The sequence below is a fragment of the Chiloscyllium punctatum genome, chromosome 5 (assembly GCF_047496795.1).
Source record: "Chiloscyllium punctatum isolate Juve2018m chromosome 5, sChiPun1.3, whole genome shotgun sequence".
Classification (NCBI taxonomy): Eukaryota; Metazoa; Chordata; class Chondrichthyes; order Orectolobiformes; family Hemiscylliidae; genus Chiloscyllium; species Chiloscyllium punctatum.
In genome coordinates this window covers 40,777,162-40,797,437 of record NC_092743.1, presented here as the reverse complement: position 1 = coordinate 40,797,437, position 20,276 = coordinate 40,777,162, and the positions used below count along the sequence as shown (strand labels likewise).

At 39.9% G+C, this 20,276-nt stretch overlaps 1 protein-coding gene across 3 annotated transcripts in view; it reads right to left on the bottom strand.

Moving 5' to 3' along the window:
* Window positions 1–20,276, bottom strand: part of smarcc1a (SWI/SNF related BAF chromatin remodeling complex subunit C1a) — a 221,871-nt gene that overhangs the window by 134,932 nt on the left and 66,663 nt on the right. For all 3 annotated transcript variants that reach the window (XM_072570120.1, XM_072570121.1, XM_072570122.1), the window contains 2 exons: window positions 11,456–11,583; window positions 4,699–4,770 (listed from right to left, as the gene is read on the bottom strand). In XM_072570120.1, the coding sequence (XP_072426221.1) occupies window positions 4,699–4,770; window positions 11,456–11,583 (200 nt within the window). The remainder of the gene's footprint in view (window positions 1–4,698; window positions 4,771–11,455; window positions 11,584–20,276) is intronic.

Genomic DNA, 20,276 nt, shown 5'->3' with positions numbered 1-20,276 from the left:
TTCATTTTCATGCACATGATGCGGGTATCCTTGGCAGGGCAGTATTTATTATCTTCCCATAACTGCTGTTGCCTTGAACTACTACTGCAGGACAACAAAGTGGTTTGCTTGGCCATTTCAAAGAGGAGATAAGAGTCAGTCACGATACGGTTGTTCTGGAGGTACATGTAGCGCAGATCAGATTTTTCAAATTTCAACTTGTGTCTTGGTCTGATTCGAACCCCAAGAGCATTAACTTCAGTCACAAAATTACTATTCCAGTGACATCACTAGGCCAACCTGTCCCACTAAACTTATGATTTGTTCCAATCTATATGGTTTACTTTTAAAAAGGAGAGAAATAGTGTTGACAAATTTATTAGGGTTTTTTTTGAGGGCGTGACTCGTAAGATAGATTAAGAACCAGTCAATACAGGAAACCTGGGTTTTCCAAAAGAATTTGAGAAGCTGCCAAGTAAAAAAAAGGTTAGCTCGCAAGAGGAAGCTATTGAATTTGAGGGTAACCCATTAGTATGGATAGAGAATTGGTTAATGTTTGGGAGAAGATTTGTAGCTCGGGTACTCGTTGTTGTGGTTCTGTTCGCCGAGCTGGGAATTTGTCTTGCAAACGTTGCGTCCCCTGTCTAGGTGACATCCTGAGTGCTTGGGAGCCTCCTGTGAAGCGCTTCTGTGCTGTTTGCTCCGGTATTTATAGTGGCCTGTCTCTGCCGCTTCCGGTTGTCAGTTCGAGCTGTCCGCTGTAGTGGCCGGTATATTGGGTCCAGGTCAATGTGTTTGTTGATAGAGGCATGGCACTCATCCACAGACTCTAGGAATTCCCTGGCTGTTCTCTGTTTGGCTTGCCCTATAATGGTAGTGTTGTCCCAGTCGAATTCATGTTGCTTGTCGTCTGTGTGTGTGGCTAAGGATAGCTGGACGTGTCGTTTCGTGGCTAGTTGGTGTTCTTGTATACAGATCGTTAACTGTCTTCCTGTTTGTCCGATGTAGTGTTTTCTGCAGTCTTTGCATGGGATTTTGTACACTACATTAGTTTTGCTCATGTTGGGTATCGGGTCCTTTGTTTTGGTGAGTTGTTGTCTGAGCGTGGCTGTTGGTTTGTCTGCTGTTATGAGTCCTAGTGGTCGCAGTAGTCTGGCTGTCAGTTCAGAAATGCTCCTGATGTATAGTAGTGTGGCTAGTCCTTTGGGTTGCGGCATGTCCTCGTTCCGTTGTCTCTCCCTTAGGCATCTGTTGATGAAATTGCGAGGGTATCCGTTTTTGGCGAATACTTTGTATAGGTGTTCCTCTTCCTCTTTTTGTAGTTCTGGTGTGCTGCAGTGTGTTGTAGCCCTTTTGAATAGTGTCCTGATGCAACTTCGTTTGTGTGTGTTGGGGTGGTTGCTTTCATAGTTTAGGACTTGGTCTGTGTGTGTGGCTTTCCTGTAAACCTTTGTGGTGAATTCTCCGTTCGGTGTTCTCTGTACCATCACGTCTAGGAATGGGAGCTGGTTGTCATTTTCTTCCGCTCTAGTGAATCGGATTCCTGTGAGTGTGGTGTTGATGATCTGGTGTGTGTTCTCTATTTCTGTGTTTTTAATTATTACAAAGGTGTCATCCACGTATCTGACCCAGAGTTTGGGTTGAAGTTGTGGTAAGACTGTTTGTTCTAACCTTTGCATTACTGCTTCTGCTAAGAGTCCAGAGATCGGTGAGCCCATGGGTGTTCCGTTGATTTGTTCGTATATTTGGTTATTGAACGTGAATTGTGTTGTGAGGCACAAGTCCATCGACAAAACCCTAGCCAAAGAAACAATAGCCAACCTGCGGGACAGACATAACAGACAACAGGCGAACAGAACCACAACAAGAATTGGTTAATGGTCAGGAAGCAAAGAATGGGCAGAAATGGGACAACTGAAACGTATGCACTTCACAGGATGCTGCCTTCAGTGGCTTTGCCACAAGGAGCAATGCTGGAACCCTAGCAACTTATATTTGATACTAATGTCTTATTAAGTAGTGATAGAGAGTTTTTGATGGTACAAAGCTAGGTAGAAAAGTAAGTGATGATTAGGGAAAAGACAATCTGTTCAGAGATGTTGAAAGGTAAAATAAATTCGCCACAAGATGTCAAATGGAGTTCATGGGGAGAGAAAAAAAAAACACGACTTGTACACTTTGGTCACAAGAACAGAAAAATTCATTAATTTACAGTTGTGTGAAACTGTAAATGTACTTGGAATAAAAGTTCACATTCAGATGCAGTAAAAGTTGGGAAAGCAAATGGCCTATACCCTCAATTGCAAGGGGATTGTATTTCCACAATCTGTGGAGTAAAACACTTTGAATCTAGTACAAAACGTTTACAGATTGAACTCAAATCATTAACTGTTTCTCTCTCCATCGATGCTGCCAGACCTGCTCAGTTTCTCCAGCATTGTGGTTGTTTCAGATTCCTGAGAGCCACAACATTTTGCTTTTTCACAAGAAAAAAAAGTCAGCTTGGTCCAATAATAGGGCTTTGATGAGACCATGTCTGGTGCATCTGTATTGTTTTAACATCCATATTTGAGGAAAGACGGAGTTGCATGGAAGGTGTACAACAAAGGTTCATTAAATTGAGCCTTGGAATCTGATTTCTCATCAAACTGAGTATATTGAGTCAAAGTCAGATAAATTTCTCGATTCAGGGAATCAAGGGATCTGGACAGCAAGCTGGAAATCAGAATTGAGGTCCATAATCAGCAATGATCATAGTTAATCATGGATCATGCTGTATGACTGTATGAAATTCTAAGATCCATTTTGAGGCATGCTGCTTTGATTTATTTTTCAAACAATCTTATGTTCTTCCCTTATTTTCCTGACCAGCACACCAAGTGCGTTTTTTTTTGGAGAACTCAAAATATAGTGATCATTTGGCAAATGTCAACTTCACTCAACCATAAATGATGTTGAAAATATTTTTAACCCAGAAAATAGATAAAAACCAAATTTTGAAAACCAAAACAAAACTAAATAATTACTCATGGCAAATAAAAGTACATTACTTTGTGTAGTAGTTATCCAATACAGTTATTTACAAACAAAACTCACTTCAAAAAGAATTGTATCTTTCGGAGATGCTTTACACAATAAGATGATGAAATGGTATACTTAGGAAGATAAATTCTCAGCATGCCTCTCTCGCTCTACTGCACCTACCAAATATTTAAAGCATTTTATAAAAAAACTAAAAACGTCCACACCTGACTGTTTCCCTTTTTTAAAAAAAAGTCTTGTGGAAAAGAGCAGACTTCAGAATGGTGTTATCAACTTTGTGGGCTTAGACTTAAGGAGGGAATGTTACTATTTAAATATCTTGTGTTAGGGAAATATAACTGAAAAGATGGCACAGTCATTTGGCTAACTGCTAAAATTTTAAAACGTGAGAAAATAAGCCTTACACTTGTCTAAGAGCTGTGGAAGAAATGTGATAATTTAATGAGCTAAGCTACTGAATAGTCTTGTGATATGAACCCATTTAATGTGGAATTGCTGCAACTGTCCCTACACAAAGGAAGAACGGTTAGAATCAGCAAAGACCCTCTTGGAGAACAGTGGCAGTGCCCTTACCTCTGAGCCAGGAGGTAGGGCTTCAAGTCCCACCTGCTCCTGAGGTGTGTAACAACATTTCCGAGCAGGTTGATGGGGAAAAAAAAGTTCAATTTTAAAAAAAAAGAATTAGTACAACCACAAGACATGTACAGACTGGTCAACCCTGGAGGGCAACAGTATCAGCAACTTAAGGCAACATCTCATCTGAGATGAGACTGATAACCTGCAAGGACTGAAGACTGTGAGACCTTAACTTATACAAAGGACAACCGTGAGTTCGGGACTCAGGACAGCAGATAATTTGCACGAACCATCATGCAAGACAAACTCTGACTCAGTACTCATTGAAGACCTTTGGTAGCAAGAGCCAGAGCAACTCTACCTCATTAGGTAGTATTCTCACGTCCAGGTTACTGTATCTTATTTTGTCATTTATTAATAAATATACAGTTCCAAATGGATCCAGGAAAAGAGAGCTTATCTGCAAGTCTAGTTCAGTTGAGCGGGACTCTGACACTCAACAATAGCAAATCATTAACATGTTGCTGTTCCTGCTGTCACAACCTCTAGCAAAATTCATGTTACTCAATGAAACCTGAAGTCTACAAAATACCAGAGTAGGCAGATGTACACAAAACAAATGTCGGTCGTTCATGGAAAAGTCAGTCTGTTGCTAACTACAATCGGCACTAAGCAGTTGCTGCATACCACGAACAATTCTTGAGGAAGAGCACAGGTAAAAGCAGAATTCCATCCAACAATATTTCCAGAAGGGATAATGAGATTTAAAATTAAAACCTTTAAAAAAAAGCGATAAAACCACAAGTTCAAAATTGTAATGAATCTGATTTCAAATAAATGGAAATGAAAACAGCCATTGGACAAAATCCATCAGGTAACAATATTAGTAGGGGTCAATACACAAGTTTTATCTGAATGAACACACTCGATAAAGCTTTTGTTTGCAAACAATATCCTATTCAGTCAAAAGTAAAGTGGGAAACCCGAAACAATGCCAAGTACCAATAATCAATTTAAAAATTAAAATCAAAACTTGGAAATTGCTTTTCAGGCTTATTTCTCTATGTGAATAATAATTTAAAATTTATTGGGCAAACTTACATTTCTGGACTTTTCGACTTATTTTTCCCATTGAAGAATTCTGGCAAGGCACGACGCTCAATCTCATGTATACTAAAAGACAGGGAAATGCAAATCATTAACTCTAAGCAAATTTCTAAATTCAAGAATGAAAGAACTTCACACCCTGCTATAAAATAAAAAATCCGAGAAACAAGATAAAATAGCAAGAACATAAAGGACTATGTTAACTCTCAGAAGCTCTTCAGGAAAAATAAAAATTGTTAATTTTTCTGAACGTTTGAAAGCATCCTTTTCAATTGAATCTTTAAGTGAGATAATCAAGAACATTTACAAATTGTTCAAAAGTCCCTCAATCCACATTTTTACATTATCCTGTAAATTTAAGTAACAAAATACAAAATCATGAAATCTTGCAAGCCAACATGCTCATCAACATATTGCTCGAGACTCCACCAAGATTCCACACAGCAAATTCCCATTCACAGCCTGTGAAAAACTGTCAAGGAAGAATATAGTTGGGCAGCTTAACTCTTAATTTCAACTACCCAACAATCAGATCATAATCTGGCTCAAAAGGGATGGAGAGGACCTTAAATAAATACAAGCACTTTTTTTGGCATGAGAGAGAGGAGGAGAATTCGATAAATACTGAAGGACAGTCTAAACAACAGAGGCAAACTCTTACAACAGCATTAAAAATTCAAACAAACTGAACCATGCTCAGATAATGTTCGGATAAACCATCAAGACTGGAAACAATCTAGTGACTTGCAGCAACATGCAACGATCCAAAATAAATACATTTGAACTTCTAAACCATCCAAAAAACTTCAAATCAGCACAACAGGTTTATTTATAAACTGTTTTTAACAACCTTGGGTTTCTCAAAAATCTGCCATACCACAGAGTATGAATGACATCATTCAAATAACATCGCTGGTGCACATGAGTTATTCTGTCGAGGGACTTTTGTTCACATAGCAACAATCGTTGAAACTTGCAACTTTAAAATAACCTATTCTTTCGCAGTCCTTAAGGATCAAGGATGACATGTTTCTTCTCAGAGTGTTCTGTGACAAGGTCAATGGGCAATCCGCAGAATCTGCCATGTGGTTAGGAGATGAAGATGGTTCTTCGAGGGTATCAGACAAATGAACTCAAGTGGTTTCTGCACCCTCTCAGATGCCTAAACTTTGCCTCTGTGTGCCTCAGAAGTATGTTCAAATAAGGCTTTGTGATTAGAGTTTAGGAATAAAGAAGGGGCAGTCACACAGCTGGAAGTATATTATCGGTCACCAACCAGTAAAGAATAGATAATTCACTGAGGTGTGTAAAAATAACTGCAGGGTAATTAGGATCAGGGGACTTGAACTTCCGCAACATCAATTAGGGAAGGTAATAGTCCAATGGCATTTTTGCTGAACTATTAATCCAAAAGATCCTCTTGCATTCTACACCTTTTCTAATAAATCCCAAAGATGGCTTGCGTTATTAATTACTCCCTAAACGTGATCTGCCATCTTCAAAGGTTTGTGTACAGATACACCCAGATCCCACTGTTCCTGGATTGCACCTTTGGACTTCTATCACCCATATTCTTTAGAAATAAATTAATCACCTCACATTTCTCCAAATTTAATCCAATCTGTCACTTGCCCACTTGTTCCACCAACTTGCCTTTATCCTTGTCAAGTTGTGCACTGTCCTACTTAGTTTGTAATACTAGCACGTTTCATATCACCTGCAAACTCTAAAGTTTAGCCATGTACACTGAAGTCTCAGCTATTAATCCGGGACAAGAGGAGCAAGGATAACAACACTGACACCCTGCATCCAGCTCCAAAATAATCACTTCTTTTCTACCACTTAGCCAATTTCAAAATCATGTTGTTTGCACATCTTTTAAACCAAGAAATCTAACTTCACTACCTGTACAGCACTGCTTCAAATCCTTCCTCGGAGTGCATATATTCACCACATCAACAACTTCCAACAATCAACCCTCTCGGTTTCCTCCTCCTCAAAACAAAAAAATGTCAGCACATTACTTGGACATAATTTTTCCTAATGTCGTCCATGCTAGGTTTCCTCAATTCGCCTGCATTTGTCCAAGTGAGTACCAATTTTGTTCCAGTTCAATGTTTCTAGAAATTTTCACACCACCAAAGTCTTAACCTATATGCCTGCAAATAATGGGCTTCTGTTTACACTCATTCTTGAGGAAGGACATAATGTTAGCAATTCTTTTGTCTTGCAGCACCAAGGAGACAAAAAAAAAATCTATGGCTAGTGCCTCCATAATTGCCATGGTTGTTTGTCTCGTTATCTTGGTATGCACTTATCGCGTTTGAGTTCCCTCAAATGCAGATAGCCTCCACCTAATCAATTTTTAGCCTCTCTGACATTTGAAATGCCTTTTTTTCCTTGGCTGGGGCTGCAATTTCTTCCTTATTAAAAGCAAATGCAAAACATTCTTTAGTACTTCACCTGTGGCATCGACCTCCATGCATAAATCCTCTTTTTTTGGTGCCTAATTGACCCATTGAGCACCTTTTTTGTTCCATCTGTCCACAGACCATCCGGGATTTTCAGTTTACCTCGACTGCCAGTCTCTCATAAGACCTCCTCTTCGGTTCTCTTCTTTGAGGCTTCCATATTCAACCTCGCTCAACTGTATTTGCTGCCTGACAGCTGCTAGAAAATAGTTCTCTTCTGCACTTGAATTTTATCTCATTGTCATTCACGAAGCTGTTTTCTTTGCTCTACATTGCTCATTTGAAGGAATATATTTTGACTACGCCCAGACGCTTTGAAGATAACCTATTATTCAGCAATTCAGTTTCCTGCAAATGCGACATCAACTAATTCGACACAAGTTGGTTCTTAGCCCAAAGAAGGTGGTTTCCACCTACAGCAACACCAACCATCACAGTTTCCCCAACCCACCCCAAACTTAATAACTTTTAGTTTCAATTGTTCTGTGCCCTTCACCACCTTCAGCTGACGAAGGACTCCAGCCCAAAACATTGATTTTCCTGCTCCTCAGATGCTGTCTGATTTAGTGTGCTTTACCAACAACACACTCAACAAATAAACCTTGGCCAGTCATATCCAAGTTCAAAGAAAAGATAAAGCACAAGTCTTACACTGTACCACAACTTTCAGTAACCTACAGAATTGCTGCCATTCTCAAAGTACGGTCAAGTCATGTTTATTATGGCGGATTGTGTGTCAAATAAACACTCCAGACAGAACACAGTTCCTGGCTATTCTTCTTGAATAGGTGCCTGCAGAATTAGGGTTTGCATCCATCCCATATAATTAAAGATTTCATTTTATTTTGATTTCATTTGTGGTTTTATACCATCAACTGGAAGTAAAAATGGTAAAAGTGGTTAACCCTGATGCAAATTTGGTTGTCCAACTCAGTGTTGCAACAATATAAAATTGCATTCAGAAGGATCATCACCAGTCAATATAAATTTTCTGAGTTGACTTTTCCTGCAGTCATGGAAATCGAATTATTTAAAGAAATTAAAGTTTGATTGCGTCAAGGTAGAACTCAGCCAGGTGTGTTGCAGGATTATACTTTTATGTCTTTTGACTTCTTGTCATCACAAAAACCAAATTAACCAAGACAACCCAGAAAGAAGAAACAGATCAATAACTTGAATGGTAAACATGTTAACACTTGATGTGTTCTCAAACATTCCATGGGGGGGGGGGGGGGGTGCAGTGGGGACCTTGTTCACAGAAACTCCCATCTTGCAATAATCATTCACCAAAAACAGTGTAGATTCAGAAAAGCCTTGAGCTTTCTCAATGTTTAGAAACAGGATTGAGTGAATCAGCTAGGTTGACATCTCTATCCAGGAGAAGGTGGTACTATTTTGCTTTTATGCAGAAGAGACAAGTATCAAAGCCTCGGTCAACCAAAATGCAAGAATTACAAAACAACCATTTCTGGTGCATTAAATTTCAAATTGCTTCTATTGCTGAAGAATTACTAGCTCATGAACAAATTACATTTTCCCCAAATACCAACCTGCGATGATCAGTGACCGAAGGATGCTATTACATCACTAATATTGGTACATTGGTACCTTGAAACTGCTCAGAACAGTGAGTCGATCATGTGAGGATGTAAATTCAGCTCCCTTAACCATCCCTGTGCTCAGTTGCTAAAAATAGCTCCCAATCAAGCAATGTCTCACTTTAAAATTCCCATCCATATTGACCTAGTTTCAGCTCTTAAGTCCTAAAACATGAGAATTTTCTCCCACAACTAGACTCTCATTTTACTCCAAAAGGATCTTTTCAAATCTACCTCTTTGACCAAGCATTTTGTGTCTGCCCCAACAATGTCTTATACGAATCAGAGTACAATTATACTTCATTTCATGATTGTGAAGCACTTTGCACTATTTTGTTCCTTTCAAATCTCTGCTCAGTTAAGTGCACAACCGCAAATGGCTTCTTGCAAAGATACAATGGACAATTGTGAAACAAGCAGAAGTCACAGTTTATTAGTCAACTTGGGTAAGCAATTCAGAATATATGCCCAAAATTGAAATTCACACAGTAACCAAAATAAACTTGAAACTGCAAATTTCAAGTAAAATACATTATTAATATTAGGACAAATCTTCCCATGCTGGCCAAAGCCCTGTAATCACACCTATGTTACATCTTCATTCACAGCATTAACTAAACTCCAGGTCCCTGTGCAACCTATTCTCAGTCTTAACACTTCATTAGAACTCTCACTGATTAGTTTATTTTTTAAAAATCATTTTTGTTTGAAGCTGTGAACTTTGAGCTGAGAACTGAATGCGATTTTTGAACTGTAAGCAGCATTAATGTTTTTCCTTCCAAGAGAACAAACTGACATTTGTTCATAAAAGCCAGGCCTGGAAATTACGAAGACATTGATTTTTGTTGATAGTGCTTGACAGAAACTTCAGCTCTGGAGAGGCATTTTATTCAGAGAGTAGATGTTTTAATGTAAGAGGATTTCATTCTCATACAACTAAAATATAGTTCAAAAACTGGCTCGAACTTCGATTTGTCAGTTGAAAAATCAGAAGGATTTTGGCTACCACAGCTCCAGGAGAGAGGTTAGATTGCTGCCTGGTTGCCTTTTCTTTAATTTATTGAAAGTTCAAAGAACGGAATCTCCATTGTAAGAATTAAATGAATATTCCTTGCAGCCTATTGGAAGCTATCTGCACACACCCATACGAGCAGAAAACAAGATAAACTCCCATGTACTGATGTTGTAGATCATGGATTTTGCTTTAGTAACCTGACCGCTTCTAAACTTTTTTCATTTGATTTGTCCCTTGCTTGTCTGTCTTTGAGTGGGGGCCAGGAACAAAGAAGATTGGGTTTAAATCATAGAAATTACATCACAGCACCTTGTGGTTTACTCTTTGATCAGCGAAAGCTATTGCGGTATTAATAAATCGCTAAATCTTGTTTAAACTATAAACCTGGTGTCTGGTATCAATTCCTCCAAGTCTAGTAAGAGTTATTCAAAAATCGAGGAAAGGTTTGAGGGTGATTTGAATATTTTAAATTTTACTGTGTTGAAAATATATGGATAAGGAAGGGGATTTGGTTGTCCAACTCAAGTGATATAACATAAAAGGATCATCACCAGTCCATGCAAATTTTCTGAGTTGACTTCTCCTGCAGTCATGGAGAGCCGATTATTAAAAGAAATTACTTTTGAGACAATTAATGGGCCACAATTGGTTCTGTTAATTACCTGCTGGAGAAAGCAGTCAATGACCAGTGGGATGCTGGTCACAGACTGCTCAGTGAAAAACAGAGCTGAAAAATAATTGCGAGCAGTATCTCCAATGAACTCTCTTGTACTTTCAGGGTTCATATCTACTCCCAAACTAGATCCACATTAAAACAACTCATTCCTGATTGTAGCCTCAACAAGGCAGCACTTGAACTTAAAATCTGAAATTTCATCAGTTAACTTGAAGTTTCCTTACCTTAAAATCCTTCCTGTTCATTATGTTCCCCTTGAAGTGACATAACCTGATTCAAAGCCCCTGAAAAATACTGCTTGGCTCTACACACATCGGCAGAAAGACATCACGCTTTAAAGCAAAGTTTCTAGCATTACAAGAACAAACCATGGAAGCTCACTGTGCAGGAGATCACATCAAACTGTAGCCTAAACTGATACCTGATAGCACTCAAACCTGAATAGACTATACCACTGATGCACAAAACAAATCTTCATTGCCAGGTTGGCAAAAGTTGAGCACTATAAATGCCCAGAGTTTAAATCAGTTGAGTTATTTCATTCCAAACAACAACTGGGTTTCTTAATTGAGGCCAGAATCTTTTGAATCAGAGTAGAGTCAGTGCTGACGGATACAGAGGGAAAATTAGATCTAACAGAACAATGTTACTGCATCACTACTTATGCACAATCACTGAAAAAGAACAGCTACTGGAGAAGTCCCTGACATGACAGAAAAATTCAGCCTTTGACCGAGAAGATTAAAGATAGAAGAGAACCAAGTTAGAGGCGTACCTCCAAAATCGCTCGAGACGCCAAACGATCACCCAGGAAAGAAAGGCAAAAAGCTGTCCTTATTGTGGGAGCTCCGTCCACTACTGTATGCATCTTCGTACCACAACAGGAAAAAGCCAGTACAGTGCTGAGATACATTTAAGAGAGACTCTTCATTGATATTTTTCTAAATTTCACTGACTGACTTAAATGGTAACAAACAAAACTTTGTCTGACCTGTTATAGTCAAACCATGCTGAATAGCTAGGGATAATGATGTGATGTGTCTGTTCAGTGACATTATCTTCGGCTTGGTCCACAGGACGTATATGATCACCTTTGGCATTGGAACTGTCCTCTTCTTCCTAGAATAGTTCACAAATCATTTGGCTCTCAGTTAAATCACTGGAAATCAAAAGGCATGCATAACACTTGAATGAATGCCAGGACAAAAACCAGAAGAACTGCAGATGCTGTAAATCAGAAACAAAAACACAAAAACTCAGGTCCAGCAGCATCTGTGGAGAGAAATCAGAGTTAATGTGGGTCGAGTGACTTTCGCCAAGTTCAATTTCAGTTAATGAAATACAATTGAAAATACAATGTTAGACAGGCAGAACAGCTTTGGGTCGAGGTGTCATGGTATTTTAATTAACTCAACTATAGCTTTAAATTGATCGAGAGATTTCCATTTAACACTTTACAAAAAAAAAATCAAACATTTGTAAATCACAAAAATAATGAGAATTCTGACATTTACTTTGAAAGCTCTTCAGAGTTGTAAGTATCTGCAACTTGTTATATCTACAAAACTCAGAATGGACATATGGTTGTTAATCACCACATTATCACTGAAGATCAAGAGTCAAAGATGTTATCATAAGTAGATGACAAGGAGGCAACCCAAAGATTGCTCTCAAGCTGATGGCATCGTGATCAATAGAAATACTCATGCCGTGTGTCCAACAAGCGACTTGAGGTACCATGTGAGAGTGTTTTTGAGACCAATGGGATTATAGTTCCAGTGTGGTTCAAAATCTTGAAGTTTGTTTTCTAAAAACAAAATTGTCTCGATTCACTAATTTTATTTGTTTTCCAAGTAAAGTTCAGTTCTGATGTGGAAATCAAATATGCAAAATTGCATGCTTTCATTTTAGCGACAGACTTTGTCGTTAAAAACAGAAACAAAACATTTTCAATGAATCCGGGTTACAGTCTGGCATCTGATTGGTCCAGTTGGGTTCATAACATCAAATATCACCACTTCTGAGCTTATGATGTATAGCAGGTTACTGATGAAGCAACAGAAGATGGCTGGGCCTACATCACTACCCTGAGGAACTCCAGCACAGATGTGGAGTTGAGATGACTGAATTCCAATAACAACCATCTTCCTTTGAGATGGATATGACTGAAATCCGAGTTTTCCCCAATTCCTCAGGAATGTCGCTTTGCTCAGCTTCTTGATGCCACACTACGACAGAGTCATCCAGCACAAATACATGCCCTACGTCAACGAATAAAGACCAAACTATCCCTTCACTGCACTTGGTCCATTAGTCTATTATGTCATAGCACTTTACATACTCATGCTGATGTTTCTTAAATACTGTCAGAGCATTCGCCTCCACTAGCCACTCTTGCAGCATGCTTCCATGTATCTACCTCCTTCTGGGTGAAAAAACTCCTCCTCATACCTTCTCTAAAATCACTCGTTCCTTAACTTCAACTTATGCCATCTACCTTGGGGAACAGATTCTCACGATCGTCTGACTATACCTCTTAATTTTGCATACCTCAATGAGATTTCCCCCTCAGCTTCAAGAAGAACAAAACCAGCCTTGCAAGTCTCTGTTCATAACTGAAGCATTTCATCTCCAGCAACATGCAGGTGAATCTCCTTTGGGGAGATGACGACCTAGTGCTATTATCGTTAGACTATTAATCCAGAGACACTGGCAATGTTCGAAAGACCTGAGTTTGAATCCTGAGATGGCAGATGTGGAATTTGATTTCAAGAAGTATCTGGAATTAGCAAACTAATGATGACCATGAAAACATTTTCACTCGTGAGCAAAAAACTCTGGTTCACCAATGCCCCCAGGGAAGGAAACCACTGTATCCACTCTGCTTTGGTCTGGAGTCACTTGTTGACCAGACAATGCATAGTTGATAGTTAACTGCCCTCTGGACAATTCGGGATAGGTAACAAATGCTGGCCTAGGCAGAGATTCCCACAGCCTATAAATGAAACTTTTAAAAACCCTCTTATGACATTAATAACATCCTTCAATTAGAATGGAAACTAAAACTGCACACAGTATTCCATCTGTGGCACAACCAATGAAAGCTTAAACCGGGTAAGGATGCCAGCCTTCCTCTCCCAAGGACTTCAGTCAATCAGACAGGCCCTTCAGACAATCAATCAATTAGCTCATAACCACCAGTGGACTTCTAATTTCAGGTTTTTTTTTATTTCTGACTTGGCCAGGTATGTTGTTTAATCTTGTAAATCCTAACAACAATGACAGGTGACAATAGTGGAAAAGTTTCTTGGTCAGCTATGTTTGATGTCAAGTTCATTCCACAAACCTCCAGCAACAGGTTTGGGACTGCTTCAAGACAAGCTTACAAGTTTCACAAATCAGAGGTGCTTCAGCCCATAATGCATACTCAAACAAAATACTTTAAGTCCACAAACAACAGCTCATACAAAGAAAGGAGTGAGAAAAGTTGAAACGAGGAAAGCTGGCACAGTTATCTTTGCCTTCAACACCAAATCCATTCCCTGACTACAATTTGCAAATGCAGCCTTGATATCCATTGGCAGCTTTGGCTCAGGTATGTGAGAAGCTGCATTACTTGAGCAGAACTCAAACAGAGCATTTGGGAGTGGGTTATTGTTAAACTGGTGTTGCTGGATAGCACTGTTGATGACTGCTCCCATCACTTCACTAATATTGGAGCACAGGCCAGTAATTGTTGCTGGATAGCAATATTTCAGATGTATTGGAACAGGTAGACTGTGGATGCATCAAGTTTTGGAGTACGGGTCTTGAGCGTCATTGTCAGAATGTTGTCAGAGTTCGCAGCTTGAGTAGTATTCATAACAGTGCGAAGTGGTTATAGAGTCGTAGAGATGTACAGCATGGATACTATGGTCCAAATCGTTCATGCCGACAAGATATCCCAAATTTATCTAGTCCCATTTGCCAGCACTTGCCCATATCCCTCTAAACTCTTCCTATTCATGTACCCATCCAGATGCCTATTAAAAAGTTCAAATTGTACCAGCCTTCACCACTTCCTCTGGCAGCTCATTCCATACACGCACTACCCTCGGAGTGAAAACGTTACCCCTTAGGTCTTGTCTAACTTATCCTATCCATTTGCCTCATGATTTTATAAACCTCTAAGATCACCCCTCAGCCTCTGACACTCCAGGGATAACAGCCCCAGCCTATTCAGCCTCTCCTGATACCTCAAACCCTCCAACTTGTAAATCTTTTCTGAATCCTTTTTAATTTCACAACATCCTTCCTATAGGAGGGAGACCAGAATTGTATGCAATGTTCCAAATGTAGATTAAAGTCACCAAAGATTATTTACGTTCCTTTGTTAGAAGAGCCAGTAGTTTTTCTTGTATACCGTGTCCTACATTGTGGTTACTGTTTGGGGTCAGTAGGTCACAATGATTTCCCATAACATGCCCTCTCCTTCTGGACTCCCCCACCCAAGGAAAAAGACTTTGTCTCTTTACCATATCCATGCCCCTCATGATTTTATAAACCTCTATAAGGTCACCTCACAGCATCCAAAGCATCAGAGAAAACAGCCCCAGCCCACTCAGCCTCTCCCTATAACTCAAATCCTCCAGCCCTGGCAACATCCTTGTAAATCTTTTCTGAACCCTTCCAAGTTTCACAACATCTTTCCGATAGGAAGGAGACCAGAATTGCATGCAATATTCCAAAAGCGGCCTAACCAATCTCCTGCAGAGCGCAACATGACCTCCCAACTCCTGCACTCAACACTCTGACCAATAAAGGAAAGCAAACCAAACGCCTTCTTCACAATCTACCTGTGACTCTACTTTCAAGGAGCTACGAACCTGCATTCCAAGGTCTTTATGTTCACCAAAACTCCCTTAGACCTTACCATTAAGTGTATAAGTCCCACTAAGATTTTCACCTCTCATTTATCTGAATTAAACTCCATCCGCCACTCCTCAGCCCATTGATCAAGATCCCATTGTAATCTGAGGTAACCTTCTTCACTGTCCAATACACATCCAATTTTGGCGTCATCTGCAAACTCACTAATGGTATCTCTTATGCTCACATCCAAACCATTTATATAAATGACGAAAAGCAGTGGACCCAACATCGATCCTTGTCACACCCCACTGATCACAGGTCTCCAGTCTGAAAAACAACTCTTCACCACCACCACCAGTCTTCGACCTTTGAGCCAGTTTTGTATCCAAATGGCTAGTTCTCCCTGTATTACATGAGATCTATCCACTCCCTAGTTACCCTTGGGTCCTGAATGTATTTGTAAAAACCCTTTGGATTCACCTTAACCCTATTTGCCAAAGCTAACTCATGTCCCTTTTTTGCCCTCCTCATTTCCCTCTTCAGTATACTCCTACTTTCTTTGTACTCTAAGGATACACTCGATCTATCCTGTCTGTACCTGACATATGCTTTTTCTTAATCAAACCCTCAATTTCTTTAGTTATCCAGCATTCCCTATACCTACCAGCTTTCCCTTTCACCCTGACAGGAATGTACTTTCTCTGGGTTCTTGTTATCTCATTTCTGAAGGCTTCCCATTTTCCAGGCGTCCCTTTACCTGCGAACATCTGCCCCCAATCAGCTTTTGAAAGTTCTTGCCTAATACCGTCAAAATTGGCCTTTCTCCAATTTAGAACTTCAACTTTTAGATCTGGTCTATCCTTTTCCATCATATTTTAAAATGAATCGAATTATGGTCGCTGGCCCCAAAATGCTCCCCACTGACACCTCAGTCACCTGCCCTGCCTTATTTCCCAAGAGGAGGTCAGGTTTTGCACCTTCTCTAGTAGGTACATCCACATACTGAATCAGAAAATTTTCTTGTACACACTTAAATTCCTCTCCATCAAACCCTGAACACTGTGGCAGTACCAGTCTATGTTTGGAAAGTTAAAATCCCCTACCATAACAACCCTATTATTTTGAGAGATAACTGAGATCTCCTTATAAATTTGTTCCTCAATTTCCCGCCAACTATGAGGGAATCAATAATCAATCCCAATAAGATGATCATCCCTTACGTATTTCTCCGTGGCACCCAAATAACTTCCATGACGTACTCCCAGGAATATCCTCCCTAAGTATAGCTGTAATGCTATCCCTGATCAAAAACGCCACTTCTGCTCCACTCTTGTCCCTCCTTTTGTCCTTCGTGCAGCATTTATACCCTGGAACATAAAGCTGCCAGTCCTGTCCATCCTGGAGCAACATGTCTATAATTGCTATGATACCCCAGTCCCATCTTCCTAACATGCCCTGAGTTTGTCTGCCTTCCCTGTTCGGCCTCTTGCATTGAAGTAAATGCAGTTTGATTTATCAGTACTACCTTGTTCTCTGCTTTGTCGTTTACTGCCCTCACTGTTTGACTCACTTCTTTTTTCAACTAGCTCTCATCCATTTCCAAATTATACAGCTCTACCAAAAACAAAGTAAAACAGAGACTTCAGTTTGTTTTCCCCCAATTCATAGAAACAGGGGCATAGCCCATTCTCCCCTCCATTAAATACAATCATGGTTAACTGAACATTTCAATGCCCTTCACTCATCCTATCCCAATAACATGGTGTGCCATTTGTAATCAGATATCTCTCCACATCTACCTTAAAAATGCAAAGGACAGATTCTGGACAGAATTCCAAATGTTGACATTATTCTGCAGTCGACAAAAAAACCTCTTCATTTCAGACCTCAGTGGCATCTCCCTCATTTTTAAATTGTGTCCCCGGTTCGAGATTCCGTAACAGGTGCAACATCTCACTTGTCGCTACATTCGCTATGCGTTGAAGTATTTTGTGCATTTCAACGAACAATCTTCAAAGTTCTACAGACAACAGGTCTAGTGGTGCCCAATCTCTCTTCGTACAACAATTCTACTATCCTGGAAACAACTTTGTGAACCCTTCCTGCACTTAGTGTATGGCAATATATCTTACTCAGAGATAAAGAGACTTAAACTGTCTCACCAAGCTCCTAAACAATTAAAGGAAGACTTGATTACTCTTGTATTCAAACAAACCAAGAGTTATTGTTCCTTAGCGGTAGTTTCATTCACTGCACCTGAACTGACAAGCTTCGCTCCTTTGTACACCGACACTTTCCCATTGCTCACTGTTTAAGAAATATTCTGCACATCAGTTCTTCTACACATCATTTTTCCCATGACATATTCGAAGTACCATATTCTTGCCAGAGCTGACCAAAGTCCTCCTGAAGATGCATCACATGCTCCTTACCAAAGAGGGAGATGATGGCCTCATAATATCACTCAACTATTAATCCAGAGACCCAAGTGATGTTCTGGGGATCAGAGTTCAAATCCAGCCAGGACAATGGGTGACATATGAATGCAATAATAAGCGGTGATTAATAGTGACCAAGAAATCATAGGTTTTTCTGACTATCACCAATCTGGTTCGCTAATGCCACTGAGGGAAGGATTTACCTGGTCTTGCCTCAGTACGACTCCAGACCCTTGACCCTTAACTGCTTTCTTGGCTTTTAGGTTTGGGCAATAAATGCTGGTCTGAGCAGTAAAACCTCATCCCACAAATTAAAGAAACATTCCCCTTAACTCTGGATTATTTGCTAATTTGGAAATATTACATTTGATCCAAATCATTCAGCTGTAGTGAACAGCTGCAGTCCCAAGTACTGATTGATCCAGTACCTCGTGACAGGTACTGGATTGGTACCTAGTGCCAATCCTCGAAAAACCCATTTATTCTTACTCTCTTTTAATGACAAGGATGACAAATTGTATAATTATACTATTCAAGGCAGAAAACAATGGTATTTCACTTGTGATCACTGCATTCTTGGTGACCAAATTTCCTAAATATTAATTTCATGAACAGACTTTCACTTCTGGGTTTGAAGACTGGCTTCAATAAGGGAGCAATTTGCAGACCAAGCTGTCAACAATTAGCAAAGGATCTATTCAGAAGATATTTAAGATATCATAAAATAATTTAAAATGCGATTTTATCCATGGAATGTTTCCCCTCAACAGGCATCACAAAATAAAAGTGATGAGTATAAGCCTCACCACTGTTTCGGAGCTACAGATTGAAGTATGCAAATGAAGGTTGTTAAAAGGCATATCTTGGCTATTCAATCTTTATTTGTTTCTTAGATTTTTTTCTCTTCAATTTGTTTGACCTTTTGCAAGGTTAAGGATTTTTGGAGCAAGAATCAAGTCACTAACCCACGGGTGGTGTGAGAGCAGGTAAAGCCAAGAAAGAAATCATCAGCACATGCACAACTTTCGTCGACTGCACATTCGTCAGACCATGCCTGACTGGAAGAGACCACTACAGTTTATCGACATTGGTATATCTGGTTAACCAGACCAAAAAAGTAAAGCAACCCAGGATGACCACTCAGTGGGTCTGGCAGCATCAGTGGACAGAAAGCAGAATGGACCAAAAAGGTCACCTCCACTTTCACTCCACAGATGCTGCCATACCTGCTGAATTTCTCTGGCAGTTTCTGTTTCAGATTTCCAGTATCTGGAGTTCTTCGTTTTATTCCAGGGCGGATATTACTTATTTTGTTTTTTTGGTAAGGAATGACAATGAACTGACGTGAAGAGGAGGCGAAAAAAAGTTAGCCAGTGATATTGAGACACATTTCACACATGTTGATGGGATAATTGTTTCAGAGCACAGTGTGGGTGATGAATTACCAAACTAGTTGAAAAAAAATTATCAACCTGAAATCAAAGAGAGAAATAAGGAAGGAGAGGATCAAATATGAAGGTAGGCTAGACAGTAATATTAGAAATGATAGTCAAAGTTTCTTTCAATACATGCAAAGCAAACGACAGGCAAAAGTAGACATTTGGCCACTTCAAACTGATGCTGGAAGCCTCGTGATGGGGGATAAGGAAATAGCACGAGAATTTCATGAGTACTTTGCGTCAGTCTTCACAGTGGAAGACATGAGTAATATCCCAACAATTAAAGGGAGTCAGGGGGCTGAGTTGAGTATGGTTGCCATTACAAAAGAGATTGTGCTAGAAAAGCTAAAAAGTCTTAAAATTGATAAATCTCCTGGCCCTGATGGGATACATCCTAAAGTTCTGAGGGAGGTGGCTGAGGAAATAGCGGAGGCGTTGGTTGAGATCTTTCAAAAATCACTGGAGTCAGGGAAAGTCCCGGATGATTGGAAGATCGCTGTTGTAACCCCCTTGTTCAAGAAAAGATCAAGACAAGAGATGGAAAATTATAGGCCAATTCGCCTAACCTCGGTTGTTGGTAAAATTCTAGAATCCATCATTAAGGATGAGGTTTCTAAATTCTTAGAAGAGCAGAGTCTGATTAGAACAAGTCAACATGGATTTACTAAGGGGAGATCATGCCTGACAAACCTGTTGGTATTCTTTGAAGAGGTGACAAGTAGGTTAGACCAGGGAAACCCAGTGGATGTGGTCTACCTAGACTTCCAAAAGGCCTTTGATAAGGTGCCACACGGGAGGCTGCTGAGCAAGGTGAGGGCCCATGGTGTTCGAGGTGAGCTACTGGGATGAATTGAGGATTGGCTGTCTGACAGAAGGCAGAGAGTTGGGATAAAAAGGTTCTTTTTCAGAATGGCAGCCGGTGACGAGCGGTGTCCCGCAGGGTTCAGAGTTGGGGCCGCAGCTGTTCACGTTATATATTAATGATCTGGATGAAGGGACTGGGGGCATTCTAGCGAAGTTTACCGATGATACGAAGATAGGTAGGTAGTACTGAGGAAGTGGGGAGGCTGCAGAATTCGTAAAG